General features: G+C 40.8%; 1 protein-coding gene across 3 annotated transcripts in view; it reads left to right on the forward strand.

Annotated features, from left to right (window-relative positions):
• The first annotated feature begins 7,930 nt into the window (after positions 1-7,930).
• USH2A (usherin) overlaps positions 7,931-19,895 on the forward strand; it is a 394,302-nt gene continuing 382,337 nt past the window's right edge. The window contains exons 1-3 of one of the 3 annotated variants that reach the window (XM_074579436.1): positions 7,931-8,042; positions 8,796-9,475; positions 14,787-14,952. In XM_074579436.1, coding sequence (XP_074435537.1) covers positions 8,991-9,475; positions 14,787-14,952 — 651 coding nt within the window. In that variant the 5' untranslated portion in view covers positions 7,931-8,042; positions 8,796-8,990. Of the gene's footprint in view, positions 8,212-8,795; positions 9,476-14,786; positions 14,953-19,895 lie in introns of all 3 variants that reach the window. The other 2 variants (XM_074579435.1, XM_074579437.1) reach the window with 2 other exon arrangements.

The raw sequence follows: 19,895 nt of genomic DNA on the forward strand, positions 1-19,895 counted from the left end.
GATTAAAAATATATACATATATCATATTTAATATAAATTATGTGCAAAGTGCAAGGGGATCATTGCCTGCTATTTAAACTATCTATATCTGCATAGGCTGCCTTGTTTTAGCAATGTTAATAAAGCTAAAGCAGTGCATTTTCCAGTCTTCAGCTATAACAGTATAAGCATGTTGACGCACACACAGTTTATTTCTCTTCCCTTAGGGAAACTGGGATATTAGGATTTACCTTTCCTCAGAGATTTCAAAGAGGAGTCAATTGGTCTTTGGCTGTATCAAATTGTTTGCATTTCTTGCATACTCCTGATAAAAATTGCACTGACACTTGTGCATATTCATTAGGATGGTCATGAAAATGCAGTGATAATGGCATTAAGTAGTTCTGCCTCTCACAAAACAAATGGAACGCATTTTCCTATGCTTTTGTCTTTTTAGTGATGTCCTATTTCTCTTACACACACACACTCTGTCCCTCTTCCTGTTTTCTGATGTATCTGTTAAGATCATGGGCATCATGTGCTGTGCCTTGTCAAGGAGATATCTGTAATTACAGGTGGGCTGAGTACAGCCAAGGAGAATGTATCATGACTGAGTTCTGCCTCCTTTTCCACCAGTGGTATAACTAATTTAGATATCCCTCTTTGACTTAGCTAGTAGTTTTTGAGTGCTGTTGTAGACACTTAAAATTCTCTGGGACTTCTTCCCCTCTAAAACTCCTGAGAAGGAGAAAGACACTAGGAAGAACAATGTCCTAGCAAGTCGTGCCTCACTCTACATAACTGGTTCAAAAACTGTTACTAGTTCTGGCCTTGGAAGGAGACTTTAAGGATCAAATAAATACCCAACTTGGGATACGTTTCCTCCAAGCAGATTGAGACCATTTAAAAGCTTGCTGTGTTTAGCACGGGTGATCCTGTTCTTGCCAATACCCTTGTACCCAATTCTGGCACCACTCTGACTCCTTGGTGAGTGGATTCAATCCGCTAAATCCTCTGGGCGGAGTGGGACTGCCCATTTGGGCAGCAGTCAGCTGCTAGATTGGTTCTGCCGCAACCTCTAGCAGCACCCTTTCCCTCTGATTGTCCTGACACACTTCCTATGCTGTGTCCTTATCTCCCACTGGACTTGCTTATCATGCTTTCTCAACTGCATTTATCACCAAACTAGAAGGAGGTTAAATCAACCTTTCCTCAAAGAGCTACTCCACTGGGAGTTTTGTGGAGAAAAACAAAAGGACTTTTTCCTTTACAGGCTCCTCTGCTGTCACCCAGCGCTTTGAAGGACTTTCTCCTTTCGAGCATCTTCTCCAGGAGAGATGCAAATCCATGATTCCTTGCTGTGACTATCAGATTGTATTTTCATGTTATTGATCCTATTTCTATTTTAGCTGATCCTATAGGAAGGATTTATAAAGATGCAGGGTCCAACTATCAATTTTCTTTTGCCACAGGATATTAATTATTGACTGCCCTCTAGCACATCACGGGACCAGCCTGTTGAAGCATTCGTCCATCATATGAAAATTTCAATTTTTCGGCTTTTAATAGTAGATCTTTTTGTTAGTAACTGAAAATAGATTTACTGCTAAGTTAAGCACTTTCTTCAACTTCAGATAAAGGGTTCATTTTGACATTTGACAGTTAAACTCACAAATTTTACTGCATTTGATAATTCTTTGGTATTTTGTTCCTTCCTGAGCATCTCATAGCCCTTTGCTAAAGTGACTATCAATCTTCTCGATTTGTAGATAAGGAAACTAAGACACAGACACGCACAGTTACTCATTTCTGAGCTCTGATTAGAATTTGGATTTTCTAACTGTTCTGTTTCCTCTTCAGGTAGCCTCCCTTAATCTAGCATCTGAATTTTATTACAAGAAGGATGTGTATTTATTTTAACTAGCCTACACTTATCCTACAAATCTAGAAAAGTACAAAATCCTACAGTATATGCTAATGCTCCTCAGAATTTACAGTTTAGAATAAGGTACACAAAATTACTTTATGCAAAAATGTGTATGCAGTTACAGCAGATATAATACTTGTTGAAGATAACTGGGAATAATGAACATCTCAAAGTTAGGATGATGAATAATCACTCAGTGGCTCTAGGGAGATGGCTGTCTCTTTAAATGCAACACACTTTTTAAATTATTCTTGAAGAAAAGTGGTGCCAGGAGCAGAGGAATCACTACTTTAAAGTAAAGCATGTGGCTTCTACGGGCACTGCATGCATTTGAAAGATGGCACATAATATAACGACGGAACTTTGGGGCAAAACAGTACTGATGGTAAAGTTCTTGCTCTATATCAGTCTGAAGTGGAGAGAGGACCTGACGTCAACTGCATTTTGCTCCTGAAGCAGCTGTGTCCTATCAGGGCTGGAGGACTAAATTGGTTCTGGTTGCTGGAAATTATTTGAAGAGATAACTGTTACTTGAGAAGGCAATACTGCATTGCGCTGGCACAGCTGAGCTGTAAAGGTGTGGGAGGAAGGGAAGAAAACAGGCCTACACCCAACTTGGTTGCTTCTTAGTTCCTCGTAGAGGGCAGCAGATGGGGAGAAAGCAGCAGCTCCTCCCCTATGTCTTGCTGCTCATGTAGGAGCTTGGTGGTGCAGCGGGAAGGGTTTAATTGCTCCTCCTGGCATGGGGAGGCCTTGAATGTGTCCTCTACAGGAAAGAACGGCAGGGTGACTCTGCTTTGGAGATGATGGCTGGGCAGTGACTGGCTTGAGAGCAGCCCTGAAGAAAAGGACTTGGGGGTGCTGGTAGACGAGAGGCTCAACATGAGCCGTCAGTGTGCACTAGCAGCCCAGAAAGCCAATCATATCCTGGTCTGCATCAGGAGAAGCGTGGCCAGCAGGTCGAGGGAGGTGATTCTCCCCCTCTACTCCACTCTCGTGAGACCCCACCTGGAGTACTGCGTCCAATTCTGGAGCCCCTACTACAAGAGAGATATGGATGTGCTGGAATGTGTCCAGAGAAGGGCCAGGAGGATGATCAGAGGGCTGGAGCATGATAAAGATAGGCGAAGTATTTTGAGAACCGTGAAATAGGAATTTTCAGGGAAAAAAAAGCAAAGTTGAACATTTACAGGAGGAAATTATTATGCTCACGTTGTATGGTGCAATCCTCAATCAAATACCCGGTTCACCTGTCTTCAGAAAATTCCTAATAATATGAAATTTGGACAAATCCTGATGTAGCTTTCCAGTTTGTCTACATGTATATGCCAAATCAGGATTGTCCTTTTTCTGTAATGTCTCAAGTGCAAGTCTCCTCACAGAATTTCTGCTGGTTGGTTGCTGACTGCTTCTCCTGGCATGGGAGGAAGCAGCCCCCTCCTCTGTTGTTACCTGAAGACCGTGCTGAAGACACACGGACTGTAACTGAACCCAAACAGAGAACAGGAGGCAGCTGCAGAGCTGGAAGATTGTCCTTTGGGATGGAATGAAAAGTTGGAAGAAGATGCGGAATCATGTTTTGCTGAAAGAAGACTTGGGGAAAGGAAAGTGCGATCAGCTTGAATGCTCAAGGTTGAGTAGGATGCTTGTTGCCTAATGATGATAAAGCAGAAGAGGATGGAAGGGGTTCCCTGGTAAAGCAGCTATGGATTAAGCAGCCATGAAATAGGGGATTAAAGGAGCAGGTCTAAATGAAAATGAAGAATAGGGACAGGCACTTAACTAAGAGTCTGAAGAAGGTGTTGATAATCAGCAGATGAAAACAGAGAATCGATTAATGAAATACAGATAATGTACTGAAAGAGTTGGGGGCCAGAGGATGGATTAGAGGCTGGTTTTTCGAGAATGGGCTAATAAAGAAAAAGAGAATCTGTTATTTGGACGTGTCTTGCGCTGGGAATTGGCAGTAAAACATATGATGGATTGGGGTAGGCGAAGGTGTGGAGGAAACAACAGATGCTGTAGGGAGTGAAAAGGTTAGAGCCCTGTATAGGATGGCCTGCTTGGACAGGCCATTACAACAGCCTACCATGGCCATGCAAAAGAAAAATCTGTGTAAAGAAGTCCTTGCAGAGGTTTTCTTTCACTGGATTTACCATGTGGAGATGTACAGTCTAGCTCAGTATTTTCAAGTGAAAGAAGCCTGTAGAACTTGTTGCTTAAAAGTCTTTTCATTTCTGCCTTTCTAGTAACAAAGAAAGTTTTTGGTGCTAAAATAAGTGATGTGATGTACTGTACTTCTAAAGCTGTTAAAAGGCTCTTAACAGCTCTATATAATACTTGCCGCCTCCTCCTGTGCTTTCAGAAAATTTTACTCTAATATTTATTTCACTGGCTTATACAGAATTTCCTCCCCTCTAAAACATAAGTTGTTAATTATTCCTGGGTTGTCATGATCAACTCCCCTCCAGCTATTAAAATGTACTTGCATTGTAGTTTTATTATTACCTGCAAAATATTGGAAAAAATAATTTTGCTAGACAGTTAAATTTGAAATAAATATTGACTTGGCTATGCAAATGGATCTTTTATGATAATTTCCTGCAAATATTCAAATGGCGTAGTTTTACGAGAAAAAGCACTCATAAAAACAAGTCTTTATGAATATTCACTGAAAGTGAATTTTGAATTGTACACTTGAGCCTAATCCTTGAAAGTCATGCTGCGTGGCGTAGTTGACATAAGTCACTTCACGCAATAGCAAAAATAGTAGCATGCCACTAGTCAACACCGCCCAAATACAAGCTAATATTGGTATAAGGTGTTTGCAAAACGTGATACAAATGAAAACTTTCAATACATTGCAAAATTCTTAATTTTTTCATAACTTTTTATGAACGGAAGACAAGGAAAAATGAGGAACAAATTAGTTGTCAAGACTTTCCTCACCACTAAATAAAATATTATTTAAAAGCAATTGTGACAGTGCAGAACACTGATGGTGTTTTGGGGAGAGAAATTATGAATTCTCTCTGAAATTCTACCTCAATAGTTCCAGGATTTATGATTCTAAGGAATTATTTTAAGTCTTAAATTGGTATTGCGCTGTGCAAGTATAAAACACACACATGTAATTGTATGCTGTTTGTGCAGATTAGTTTTGTATTATTGGAGTTTTGAGTAAGTGTACTGCTGCGTTCCCTGTCCCCCTTCATCCTTTATTGTCTCCTACCAGATTATCATTGTTACAAAGTCGAGCACATTGAAGTTTGGAAATGGTAGTGTTACGTTTGCCCTGTATGCAAATTCAATTAGTCCCTGTGGTTTTACCATCTCCAACAAGATGCTCCACTGAACTCCACTGAGCATGTGCAAATTGGTATTTTTGAGGGCTTATAACTTGATTATAGAAAGATGTCTTCTCATATCAAACCCCTGCTTCAGAGCATATACATTTCAGACATGTAGTCTTCAAAATTCTCCAGTTAAGGCCCAGACTGATGTATTACAAACTAGGCTTTATGGTTTCTTTTCCTGCCCCAACCTTCTAGAGCAGTAAGTGGGTCCTGAGACTCTGCTAACCATGGGTTAAGAAAACAGCTTGTACGGAAAGCTTTTTGGATGATGCTGTCTGCTATGGATAAGGTGTTGAATCATTAGGATCAGGCTCCCGGTTATGTCACAACTTTCTGATGCAGGTCAGATTCTCCAATGGCATCCGTGTGGCTATTGAAAGGCTTTCTTTTCTGATGAGATGAACAGTTGTAACTAAAAGCTTAAAGCATTAGGTCATTTTCCTTGCGCTGCAACTCTAATTCCGTTAAATAGGCATAAGGAATTCTTCACGAGAATTCATTGCGTAATACTAGCACACTTTCTTGCCTGGTAGGATACCCTGGTTTTTTTATGTGTATATTAGAGAGCCTTCAAAACACTTGTGTGAACAGGATCCATAACACCCTGCAAAATCACTGTAGGTTTTTCATTTGTGGTACAGCTTATGTTGCATGCATCCCGGCTGCAAAGGCCTTTGGATGCTTTCCTCATCTATTCAGTCTCCTGCAGGTAGTTTATTTGTTATACTCCTGATGAACAATGGTGTCATTGAGAAAAATACAGTGATCGTTGACCTGGGTAATTGTGCTGTTGGCCTGCAATGTGTTTTTGCAAGGTTTGTACTATTGCCTTGTGTATTTGGACGAGATATGTAAAGGGAAAAATTGTGATTTCTGCTGGGCTGGTTATCTTCGGGGACAGAGGGTGTAACATGAGTGAGGGTCATTTTCCTAAACTGAGCACTATGAAAGATGCTATGGTGCACTTGAGAGGTGGTTAGGCTGTCAATTATTTGCAGAATATAACAGAAATTGCATTTTGTGGTGAATGTGCCCTGAATTTCCTTTCGGATACCTGTTAGACCCACAAGGATTCTCGAAGCAGGCCTTGCTGGTTGCTAGAAAGAGGTGGGACAGAGCAAAATCTGGGTTTTTTTTAAATATTTCAGGAATGCCAAGAAATATACACAAGTCACAGTGGCCACTTAGTAAGTTCCACTTTTGTTAGGTGCATGCTCCATGACTCATTGCTGTTCCCATCTTGTTTGATGTCCTGAGACGGTAGCTAATGTCTGGGATTTTATTACTGTGTTGTTTTCTGTCTGTTCTCTCTCCATCGTGTTCTGTAAGACCCAATTTGTTCTTGATGTGCAAATGCTCTTGCTGTCATACTGTTGATGGTACTGTGGTAGCCCGTGGTCTAACCGTATTTATCGAGAAAAGCTTTATGTGCTGTGGTGTTGCACCATGCCTCAGACCAGTGTTTTCCTCCCATCCCTTCCGTGGTGAACAAAGTTCTTTACATTTACGTTTGAATACTTTCGGGAAGGTAATTTTGACAAGAGTGCCATGAGGTTTTGTGACTACTGGAACATGAAAACGCTGCAAAGTGACTGATAACACTTTAGCAGGAATTACTATTTATCTTTTGTGACATTAGGAAAGAGATCTGTATTAAAGCAGAGATGTTCCAGGAACGGTCGAGGAGCATGTTTGATGCAGGATGGAAGGGCTTGTTAAAATGCATTAAGAGTTATGACAGAAGCTGATTTCTTAGCCATTGTATACGTTGCCAAAGAATTTTGTCAATATGTAGCTAGTAAAAGTCCAAACATGCTAAGGTGACAAGTTACTGGAGGCTATTTCAACAAAATCGTCAGGAAAGATACCAGCCAGGCTGCAGCTCATGCAACTTCCATAATAAAGATGAAATTTATAGATGCTTTATATAGCCTCAGGGGATGTATTAATTGGCGCTTCTCTGCCCAGAAATACATATAAACAACCTATTGTAGCTCATGCTCAGCTCACTGATGACAACTTTGCAGCTTGTGTTTGTTTTACATAGTCAGACCAAAGAGGGAAATGAGGTACATGTCAAAAAAACGGCTGAAGCTCCTGACAATGTTTCTTCTTTGGTCTCCCCTCGGCCCCTTGCTCTGGAAAGCGTAGCTATGGCACTTCTCCCCTCTCGTTCGTGCTCTTCTGTCGGTCCCCTGACTTCAGAGTCCCACCCTACTTGCAGCTCGTAAAAGAAATTCATTCCTCTTTCTCTACCCATGGAGAGTCTGGCCCTAAAACTTGAGAAAATCGGACCCAGAGTTGACTAACTCGTCGCTTCTGAAGCTTCGCAAGGCAGACCTCCACAAACGCGCCCCGCGGAAGGCCTCGCACCCCTCGGAAAAGGCAGCCTGACCACGCCGGGCCTGAGGAGAGCCGCGGCCGGCCCGCCGCAGGCCGCCCGCTCCGCTCCTCCTGAGGCGGCGGGCGGCTGCCTGGGGCGGCCTTAAATATTTCATACCGCGGGTCTCAGCGGCAGCGAAATGGCTTCCTGCCCTCCTCACCCCAGGAGCGCGCGTAAAACTAAGCCGCATGGGGGGGACGACAGGAGGAGCCGTGCGCGCCGTACCGCCGCTACCGCTTTAAAACGGGGCGGGCGGGGGCCGGCGGGGCCCAGGCGACGGGGGCGGGGAGGAGGCCGCGGCGTTGCCGGGCGACGGCGGGCGGCGTTGCCTTGGGGAGCCGCCGGGCGCCGCGCCGCTCTCCTCGCTCCGCTCCGCTGCCGGGCGGGGTAAATAACGGTAAATCAACTTATTTACCGGCTGCCGCCCCGCGGTTCGCCGCCGGCCCCTGCCCAGGCTGCCGGTGAGCCCCAGCGCAGGCGTGTTCGCTGTGGGAAAGACCCACACGGGACAGATGGGGAGCGTTGTTCTAATCGGCTTTGCCGGGCGCTGAAAGGAGCGGCGTGAGGTGGGCGGCGGGGAGGGAAGGCACGAAGCGGGGCCGTCAACTTGAGGGGACGGTAGATAGGTGGCCGGGGGGCTCAGGCTGCCGCTGACGGGCAGCTGGTGGGCCTTGGGGGCAGGGGGGTGTCCCTCGGCGTACCCTGACATAGTGCGGTGGGGACGGTGCCCAGCAGCTCCTAGGTATCGGCGTGACGCTGAGAGGTAAGCGCCGGAGGGTTTGTAAATGTGAGATTCGACCAACTAGCTTGAACGCCTCAGGAAAGAGGTTCGGAGGCTGAAGTGGCACGGTTTGCGAGCAGTTCCTGTGCTTGTTACCTTCGAACGTAAAGCCTGGTGTCAGCCTGGTGTGACGCAACAGATCTGGGATAAACTCGGCTCAGCTGCGAGCGTGTGTGGGCTGGAGCGGCCTAGTCCCCTTGCCCGTGCTTCGGGAGATGCCTTGGCCATAGGCGGGGAAGGTGCAGGTGGGCCTGCTGGTGGAAATTTGGAAGGAGAATTCGAACCCCTAAATTCCCTAGCGGGGCATCGTATCTGGTGTAAAAGTGCCTGTTCCTCCCACAGACTGTGTCTGTTTTCTGTGGTTTGCAGATACCGGCTGCCACCCATGTGTGTTTCGCTGGCCAGAAGACATAGATGTCCCCTGCGACTGAGTTCTTGTATGAGTGTGTTGAAGATGAAATGCTACATAAACTCTTAAAGTGTACCACCTGAGGACATTGCTACCGACATGGACATCATTATTTATTTACAGATGCTTTAATCAGGGGGAGCTTTTTTGTAAACATGAATTGCTGGGCTCTTTCCTTGAGGTGTCGTTTCTTGTTTCATGCTATTGAAACATTAATCTTAACTTATTATGACTGCTTTGTGTTGGTCAGCTCTCAGGGACATTTCCCTAGGCTTGAAAATGTGGGAGCTTTCAAGAATGTGTCAATCGTGCCAACTGAAGCTACTTGTGGGCTGCCAGACCGAAGTACTTTTTGTCATAGCTCAGTAGCTGTTGAAAGTATTATGTCCTGCACCCAGAGGTTTTGTGTTCAGGAATGTCCATACAGGTCATCGCCTTCTTCCTACAAACTGCTTCTTTCAGAAGGCCTCGGTACCTGTATCACAGAGGACAAAAGGGACTTGCATCCAGGGTCCTTCAGCAACGCTTCCAGTTTTATTTTTCATAATCACAAGGATTGCTTTTCTACTCCCCGCTCCCTGAGGCTTGCAGCTTCATTTACGTTAACTGTATGGTTGAAACCTGAGCAAGAAGGTGTAATGTAAGTAGTATTGAAGGTGTTTACTTTCCTGGTGCTCTTAAAAAAATTGATCATTGTAGTCATGGTCTTTATTAGCAAGCTATTTAAAATTTTAAAAAGGCACAGTGAGAAACTGTGGCGTTTTAAAGACGTATTTAGGTTGGTGTCTTTGCAAATGTCAAGACAAGTAGGTTCAGTTTCAGTGGTGTTGACTCAGAGGATAGTTCAATTGCTTTCAGTGGGAACTATTTATACATAATGTGTGTGTCTTCTTAAAAATCTGAATTTTTATTTCTAATTCATATTCCTTCTTCTAAAAGCTGCTAGAAAAAAAATATCTTGTCAGGGGTTTGTGCTGTTGCTGCTTTCATGGTGGAAAAAAATTATCTAAAATTTTATGAATCCCCCACCACAAGTTTAGTCCTTAAGAACAAACAAGGAAAACACCCAGATCTTCCCAAATTAATGCTTCAGAGCTGTAGAAGGTTGGTCATAGTTTTTCCGGAAGATCTGGGGCATGTTGAGTGAACAAGAGATCGCGTTGCTACTTTAACAAAAGATTCCACTATTCAAACTGCTAGTGAAGTGTTGCTAGTTGTTCACAAAATAGATGTGGCTGAGCATGCTCCCTCTCTTATTTGCTACATGTCACATTTTTAGCAAATATTGCCATTATAAGTGTCCCTTCAGCTTGACTGGGCCCTCGCTATAATGAAAAACTTGCTTTTTGAAAAAATGCATCACAAATCCTGCGAAAAAAGTTCCCTTCATCCGTCACCAAATGCAGAGATTGTGCAGGTCCTCTTTAAAGTGAGGCACACAAAAAGTATACTACGTTCCTACAGAGTATATGTCGCAAATGTTTTTGTACTTGTACTCATCACTTATTCTTAGAATGAAAATAATGATCTGTTGTAGCATTCTTGATACTTATTTTGCATGCTGCTGTGAAATAGCAAGTTGTCTAGGGGTGTGAAAATCATCAGAAACAATAGAAATGTCTAAAATTATAATGACATATGTAACATTATAGTATGCTTTATGCAAGGATAATTACCTTTAAAAAAATCAACCTAGCTATAGAATTTGTGGTTATGGAAGGGAAATAAATGAGATCTGCAGAGCAAAAGTGACTTTAGTTTGATCTTAAGTTAAACCAGCTCAGGTGAAGGTATGTGCAAAGTTGTCTCTGGAGTTTTGGCCTAGTGTCTTTTATAGCCAGCATTTCCTATAGTATGTTTGAATCTTGAATGCAAGAGACTCCATTCCTGGGGTTGTCCTATGCCATGAGTTCCTGCCCACATCCATGTGGGCATACCAGAGTCTTCTTCAGCGGAGCACATGCCTAACTTGAAGCAGAAATGTCCTGCTAATTTCCAAGCAAGCTGTTACAGTGATGTGTTGAGTGAGATCTGTAAAACTCTCTTGTTAATGGGTTAGGCTTTTGCTTGCATGGAGCCTAAACCAATGAGATGTATGTCCTTGGTTTCAAATGATTAAGTGCTGTGCGGAAACCAGACTCTACCGATGTCTGATTATCCATGGACTAGTGTGAAACATTAGCCTCCAATTGCTACCGTGTTAATAACTACACAGTGTACATATTCCTGTTCAGTGGGTTTTATAGATCCCTTTAAAATCTAAATGTTTTCATTCAATTTTTGTAATAGAAAACTTCATTCTTCTGCCTTGTGAGATTGCTGTTATCAACATGTAGAAATGACAATGCTAGAGCCCAGTCCTGAAAACTGAAGTTGGACAAAAGTTATTCCAGTGGACAGGATGATATGCCACTGTCCAGACTTCCCTCCCCCCGCCTCCCCCCCGGCCCGTGTTCACAGAAAGAGGTGTGTTAATTTTCCTTTCTTCATAGAAGGAATATAGAGCTCCAGATTTGGTGAAACAGTGATTGCATGTGAATAGCCAATGAAGCTCAACTCAGAAGGCATCCTACAAAAGAGAAATAGTTTAACAGCAAACTAAGATGTTTTTGCTTTTACTGTGTTGGTTTAGTGAGTCCTTCAGGTTGGCAGAAGGAGTTTGACTTACCAGATGTCCTACATTTTACAGTCCCTGATGGGGAATTGTCCCTGTTGGATGTCATTTGTGAGACTTTTTAAACCCCATTATCACAGCAGAAGGACTTCATGGAACTGGGACTTATTCGAACAAAGTCTTTGCACTGCCATCAAAACACTAGGAAGATGAGCCAGAACCAGCTGCTCGTTTTACCAGTAGAATAATTGAAAGTTTAACTGGGTATTTTGCTTAGTGGCAAAGTACATCTTACATGTGCCTCTTACATCAAGTACCGCAGACATGCTGTACTTTGGACATGCCATACTAATGCTTTTCTTTGTGCTGAATATTAAATGGTCTTGCTGTTAGAGAGTGCTTCGGAAAGATGCTGTATCATATCCCAGTGCCTCCTTGTAAAGACTGTGACGTTTCTCTGTTAGGTATGTGCCCATGTAAGAGAATAGCAGGATATTTTTGCTAGAAGTTACTGTGCTGGCTGAAGTGCGAGGTACTGATGGGAGGATCCCAAGTCTGAAGGCCCTTTAAAAATTGTAACATTCTGTGGGAGCAAATATATGTGGATAATCAAAGACACTGAGGATTTTCTTTATCAATTTCATACATATACCGAGTTTTCTTATGTGAATCTGGGAAAGAATATACTTTCATACAAAGAGAGAGGAAAGTCAGGTCATGTTATGGATTTATTTTAAGCCTTAATGTTCTTGTAAGATTTATGGTATAGATATTTGTAGGAATGCTTCTAAGTCACTGCATATTGGAAATCTTGAAGAAAAGCAAAAGAATAGTGAGAAAACACTGACATTTTGTACTCCAGTCTTTAAATTTACTTTCCCTTTAGGCAGTAAGCGCAATAAGTGAGCAAAGCTCTTGTCCTTGAATTTTTTCTTTCTCCATGTTCCCTCTCTTACTGCATGTTCTCATCAGTTAACATAGATGCGTTCAGTAAGCCTGTGTGTAGCCTGTAAGTAAGCCTTAGCACACAACACAGGAAACTGTATGTATGATCACCCTTCGCAATGGAATAGGATAAGAATAGAAGCTTAGCGTATATGAGTAATTACTAACGGCAGTTTATATCAATTTAGCACAAACTGGGCTAGCTGGAAGTTAGATGAGCAGAAGAAGTTGGTGGTGGGAGAGAAATGAGCTAGGGCCGTTTACATGCAAAAGGGTCAGGGGGAATGGCCTGATTGTGAAGTGGGCAGTAGAGATGTATTTTTTTTAACTTTATTTATCTAAAGACTAAAATCATATTCTATTACTTTATATCCATTCAGATATTTTACAGCAGGAATTGGACTGAAAGGGGAAGTTTCCTTAAGATACCATATATCCGATTTTTGAACTCGTGTAGATGTTCCCATTTGCAAGTGCTCCAGTTAATGTGTGGGGATCAACCATGTAGCTGTGTTAAATTGTCTAGAATATTTTTCTTTTTGATAGCTGACCAAGCAGACTGGTATTGTTTGCTTTTTCTCCAGCCCCAACACAGAGAATTATACACTCAGGAATGTGGGACTGCAGGTTATCAGAAGTTGGAAACTTCATAAAGAACAGTGGTTTCTCTCTGTAATCATGTCTGGAATGGAAAATTGTGCTCAGAGTCAGAAGTAATGCTTATGCCTATTTCACCTATATTAGCACTAGTTTGGGGTTTTTTCTTTTTTCTTTTTTTTTTTTTGCATGTCTGTCCTCTGTTTTCTACCTCTTGATTTTTCCTCCTTCGGTAGTGAGTCACAATTCACATTTGTTCTTTCCAGTTTTCAAAGTGATGTACATCAAGGTCACTTCCTTTCTTAAAGTCATGGTACCTTTGGGGATAAAAACAATGTGAGGATGTTTGTTTTAGATAACTAAAATAAACAAAAAACTGGATTATCCAATTATTGTTTATCCAGGAACTCAGTAAATCCAGTTCCTAAATATTTTGCTACTTAGCTGAGCCTTCCCTCACATTTATTATCTAGCAAAACTAGCATGTTTACAAGCAAACAAAATATTGAAAAGACCAGTCAACAATATATTAAGAAGTGTGTTTTTAGTAAGTTGTGTTTAGTAAGGTTTGGAAAACAGAAGTCTGCATTTTGCAAGTTGTTTTATTCCAGCAGGCTAAAATGGTAACAGTTAAAATGAATTAATCTTTCTTTTGGATTTAAAGGTGAATTAGTGAATAATAGCAGTATCAAAGAACAGCCTTTTTGATACTTTTCTTTTATTAAATGCATAGTAGGTGAAGATGCTTATTGGTAGATAAGGTGCATTGTTTTTTTTTTCTGAAGTGCGTCTAAGTAAATCCTGGTCTCATACAAATTTTATATGCTTCTCTCTCGTGACTTAGTGCACTAATTTAGTCTGGTGTAACTGTTAAAATATTTGGCTTTTCACGGGTCAGTAAACAGGGGCCTGGATTTCTCAAGCAGCTGAAATGGGAGTGCAGAACTTTATAATTTTTGTCATGCTGATGATTACCTTAATAAAATACATAGCTGTTTCACAAGCATATATAGCCTATGCTTTCTCAGGACCCTTGACATCATGGTGATTGGATTGGCAAAAGTATTTCAGCAGCTAGATATGCAACATGGCTTGCTATGGATGGTATTCTTTGTACCTTGTATGTCTGTGTTGCATTTGATACTGAGGTGAAGTCTTTGCAAGGGGGGAAAAAACCCTAACAAGTGGCTGGATAGCCTTCTTGCCTTGCTCTGGTTCTCTTAGGTTAAAGAAAGGCTGCGTCAAAGGGAGAGCGTAGGGGAAGCTGGTGGCGTTGCTACCTCACCTGGACAGATTTGGTGGAAAGATGGAAGAGTAATTTCCAGAACATGTTGTTCATACTGTTTTTTGTGGTTATATTACATTTGTCTTGTTAGAGTAAGAAAAGAATAAGTGCCTCCACGGGATATACTATGTTGCACAGCTTTGTACAAAAAGTGCAATGGAAACTGGCGCAGTGCTGGTGAGCCGCTGTGGTTTCTGTCATGGAACCCTGAAGACATGAGGCAAAGTGGACCACTCTTCCACTCCCAAGTGAACTGGGGTTGCACGCAGTAAATTAAAAAAAAAATAATAATCTCACAGAATAAGACAGAAAATATCTTTGTTAAAGTTCTTTTACACTTAGTACATCCTGTGACTTTCACTGTCACGGAGCATCTTCTCAAGGGCTGTATTTTTAACGTTTATTTTAATGCATTCTGGTTAGCATCACTTTACAGGATAGCACCTTGGCAAGAATGTGTATATGTGTGTGCTTCTGACCTTATGTTGTTTTTCTTGGTTATTTCCAAAGGTGTGTGATAGAAAAGGCTATTGATGGGCAGACTGTGTTCAAACTCACAATCTCTGAGAAAGAGACCATGTTTTATTATCGCACAGTAAATGGTTTGCAGCCGCCAATAAAAGTAATGACACTGGGGAGAATTCTTGTGAAGAAATGGATTCATCTTAGCGTGCAGGTGAGTAAAATAAAAACCATTTAATATTTGTTGAAATACAACATTTGTGTGAGAATAGTATAACTGTATAAAAGGGTAAACTGGGGGATGTAAATGATAGCTCTTGAGTCTTCTAGGTAAGTATCTTAATTTGGGAGCTTATTTTGAGGAGATTGCTAGTTTTGCACTGGAAAGAAATGCTGTGCCCATTCTGAACAACCAAGACTGAAAATTCTCACCCTTAAGAACACAAGTATTTGACATGAAGAAAAGCTACTTATTTCCAATGTTATCAATAAGTCTCAGGTCTCCAAGATTATTTCCTAAAAAAGAGAATCTCATCCTCATCTATACATGCTAATATACTTATCTTAAAAACTTCTTACAGTGCACATAAGTAAATGTGTATGAGTGTTTGGAGGTTCAATCAAGCTAGTAAGTTACAGAGTTATTACCTCTTATTTTAAAAATATGATTCAGAATTGTTAAGACACAATCTTTGTGTTCTAAAGGTCTTTTGTTGACATAACTTTTTAATAAGTGTACAAATATCCACTGAGGATAAAGCAAAATTGAGTTTGTTAAAATTTAAACTGTATGTGCAAAAATCAGTAAACAAACACAGAAGAAATTAAAATTCAGTTATTTGCATGTCTTGTAATTCCCAACAGACTCTCTAGTAAATTCTATTTGTAAGCCAAGTTCAACTAATAATTATAAAACGCAATTATCAGGTATTGAAATGTTTATCTTCTCCTTCCTTCATTTCCTTTATCCGTTCTATTAGATTTCATTTGGTTTAAAGCACAAGCAAGAATAGTTTTGCTGCTTTCTTGAAACTTGCTAAAAGGTATTGACTGTGATTTGGATTTTTAGTGCTGATCTTGTCACTTGTAAGAAGTATCTAAGCTGACGTCTTGATTTTTTTGCAGTTTTCTTTTTTTCCAGGATAACAGCATGGTAGTGCGAATAAGATTTTGGCTGTTGGATTAAAAGAGTGACCTTAAGGTAGAACTAATGAACTTTACACTTCAAACACTCCAAGGGTGCTATATTACTGCTGCTGCTGTCAGCCACATTTTGTTCTAGCCTCAGAAACTGCAAAAGCCTGGGATAGCAAAATGAAGAGCGAAAGGGCTGGATTTAAATACACACATGTATCTTAAATTGTATTACAAAGAACCCTCAAGCACTCTGTAGGATCGGCCCTTTGTTTCTCTGGGGAAAGTTGTTCAAAGCATAGCAGGAGTAAAGAAGTGTAGCTTCTAGACTCTTAAAGGGACTGCAGGCTTAATATCTTTTCCAAGTCTCTGAGCTCAGGGTAGAACCTTACATTCTGTGATTCGTGGTATCGTAGGACTCAACTTTCCATTAAAGATGATAGCAGCTGTAGCATGATCCATTTAGCACTAGGTCTGGCTATGAAGTTTCAGGCAAAGTTTGTTGATGTTTTTTTTAACATCTGTCCAAAAGCATTTTTTTCCATAAATGGAGAAATAAATGGAAAAGGAGCATGACAGAGACCATACAAAAATATGCAAAAGTAACATTCATGTGAAAGTGTCTGTGTCTTTAGACAGTAGTAGTATTTGGTGATAATAGATCTTTCTATATCATGATGATATGTACTTGAATATAGGTCTTTTCTTAAGATGATGAAAAAGTCTTCTGAAGATAAAGCACTATGTAGATTTGGAGGCATTAGTAATTTTAGTTAAAGGCAGTGTGAGAGCCTGGAGTTTACACCTGAAAGTACGAATCACCTGATCTTACCACAAGTATGACTTTTGACTTCTCTGCCTAACCAGCCTTCTGGTTAGGTTATGGGTAGGTATGGGCACTGCAGTGTGGAGGAGAGACCCTTCTGTGAACTGTAGCTGAGCTACTTGGCAGTAGAGGGGTACAGGCAGCAGAGGGGGCTGAGTCCAATCAATCGTGGTCTACCACTACTTCGAGTTTTTCCAAGTCAGTCAGACCATGTAGACTTACTTCCATGCTGTCCTGAGGCGAAACTGCCTCTAATACCTGTAAAGGATTAACAGTCTTAGCTCTGTGTCACTGTTGCAGGCATAACCTTTATTTTCTGGCAAAGACAAGCTGATAAGTGGCCAGTAAATTAGGAAAGCTTGCAGTCATCCTACAGCCATGCTGGTTTTGGAGTAGGTATGGTGTTATTAGTGTAGCTGCTGTATAACCTCCTTCTACAGAAACAAATTGTTGTTGGATGTGAAATGTCATGTATGTGGCTGTGATGTTTAGCCACAAGCTGACAGTAGATTCAGCACCTTTTTTAGGTACTTTGCAGAATTTGGAACATTGTTTGGCACTCTTATTGGGCATCTAGCCAGAGCTGGGTGACATATCCTGATGAAAAAAAAAAAATCTTTTCAGACTTGTTTGACAACTTGCCTGATACGCATTTTGAACTAAAAGAAAATACTGGTTTTGAATGTTCTTTTATGGGTTAACTAAGTACTGTTCCTGATAAGACAGTTGAAAATGTGCAATGGATATTTTCATGCACGTAATGAAACTTGTATATGTGGAAAAAGGGTAATTATTATTTTTTTTTTTAAAAAGGAGCAAATAGTAGCATTGCCATATTTGGAGTTGTAGGACCTCTGAAAAGCTTATCTGTGAATTTAAGATGGAGAAAGTTAGGACGCGATGCTGCTATACTGAACAAAATTTTACATAAAGAAATTATGTTCTCTATGCATGAAGCATAGTAGGCACAAGCTATTAGTATTCTTTTTTAAAAAAGTATGTACTTTTACAGTTTTTAGGTAATATAATTCAGATAACAGTGGTAACTGAAGATGTGTGTGGTAACAGCTCCTTTTTTTTTAAACGAAAATTTTTTAACTTTATGCTAGAGGTGTGGGTATCTAACCTATTGACAGTTGGTTTGGTTTCCCAAAAATTTAAGTCAGAAGCATTAAATGCTGCAATTAGTATCCCTGGCCTTCAAGATGGATGACACTTCTGGTAGATGAAGCATATTTGGTCCTTGTTTTCCCTGAGACTACAAAGCTTTTTAACAGTGTGGCTTTTCTCTTAAATTCTGTGGTGGTTTAGGTCTGTGTAGGAAACACTGGTGACAACAGTGAGTCAAAATAGTTGCGTTGTAAATTGTATTGATATAAACTTCGCCAGATATTTTCCATAGCGAGCTGCAAAGTATTGTTCAAAGCCATGCATGGTTTTGCATGTTTGACTGGTAGACAAGGAGGAAAAAGTGTTTTTGGCATGATGTCTTGTTGCTCAGTGACTGCAGACCAAATTACAGATACGTCTAATTTGGGGTGAGTCTGATTCAGGACGAAAGTTTTTTACTGAATGTTAGCACTTATTAATAGAATTAGCAAATAGGGGTATCTAATGGGTCCTACCCCTGAGAAAAAAGCAATATTTGTTGGTTGGCTCACAGGGATTTCATGCATCTTGTTTGTGACAGCACATGGGCAAAGGACAGGGGGGAGAGGGGGGGAGCTGGCTGGCACACCCAGTGGCTGCAACCAAAGAATTGGGGATTGAGGCACAAGGCTTTGCATGCCAAGTCGGTGACAGGAATAATAGCTAAGGGAGACTGTGGGATTCAGTTTTGCTAAGTGTTCATGGCAGATTGGTGAATTTTTATGTTTGTTTTTTAGCAGGTTGGTTGTAGTTTGTGAAAAGTGTGTGTGTGTGAGTGATGTCGGTGACCGTGAGAGAGGCCACTCTGGCAAGGAGCTAGGGTCCAAGTCCATCTCTGAACAGAGGTATGCCTAATATGAGACTGATTCCGGCTCGAGTTCTCTGAAGCCAAGCAGTCAGTAGGAGCTGGGAGCCTGCAAACAGGGGAATTGCTGCGGTTGGTAGAAAAAACTTAAATATTTGTGCATAAACTTTAGGCAGCAGACATTATGACAGATGAGTGTGAAGTACTGATTGCAGATTGAAACTGAGTTTAGAGAGAACAGAAACATGCTAGGATGGCAGCTACATTTGGAATTCAGGTATAGGAGCATATGCCCATTCAGGAATGATAAAAATGAAAGCTAAATGGTGGAATAGTACCAAATAGTAATTAAATGATAAGAGGGAAAGAAAGAAGAAAGAACAGCACAGATTGAAAATAATTTCTTTGGAATAAAATAATTCTAGGGGAAGAGAAGGCTAGTAAATGAATTCTACTGAGGTAATCTAGGAATTTAAATCCTTGGGTTTGGATTTAGATGTCTAATCCATTAGAGAGAACTACCACTAAGAACTGTGTCATTGCAGAGACTTATTCTCCAGTTTATAGGTGGGAAATTAAAGCTCTACTAACAAGAGCAGGGCCCAAACATTTCTGTATTTTCTGCATGAAAGGTTTCTTCATCAACTAGTCACTGAATTAGAAAGTCTGGATACCAGCTTTGTTAAGTGATGAGTACATTATTAGAGATGTGTAATTACAGATGTGTAATTACAGCGTATTCATAACTAGATTCAGATGACATAGAAGAATAAATAGCTCTTTGGTTGTGTAGGTACACTTTTGGATTTCAAAGAGAGCAAACAAGTAGGACTACTTCAATGAAACAAGATGAACTGTGGAGCCCAGAGATTGAATGGAAAAAAGGCCTGGAGGTTATTAAAAATAAAGATAATAGAGTTAAGAGGAATGCCTGGCCTTTACAAAGAAAAATTGGAACTGTAGTGCCCAGGCTTATCTTGCAGTTAGAGATGGCAGAGTCTGCAAGCACTGGCTAATCGGGAAGAAAATTCACAGAGAATGCTACATAGGAATAGAAATAAAGCTGTAAAGATGTCAAGCTGAATTAGACTTTGCAATGACTGTTAAATGGTAAAAAGTTCTTGAGAATTTTTTTTTGTGTAAAAAAGGCAAGACCTGTGTACAGTGAAGGTGTGCTTGAGAGTAAGGATGACTTGAGTATGTTCTCCAAACTAAATACATACTTTCCTTCTGTTTTCAATAA

This window comes from Larus michahellis, chromosome 3 (assembly GCF_964199755.1).
Source record: "Larus michahellis chromosome 3, bLarMic1.1, whole genome shotgun sequence".
Taxonomy (NCBI): Eukaryota; Metazoa; Chordata; class Aves; order Charadriiformes; family Laridae; genus Larus; species Larus michahellis.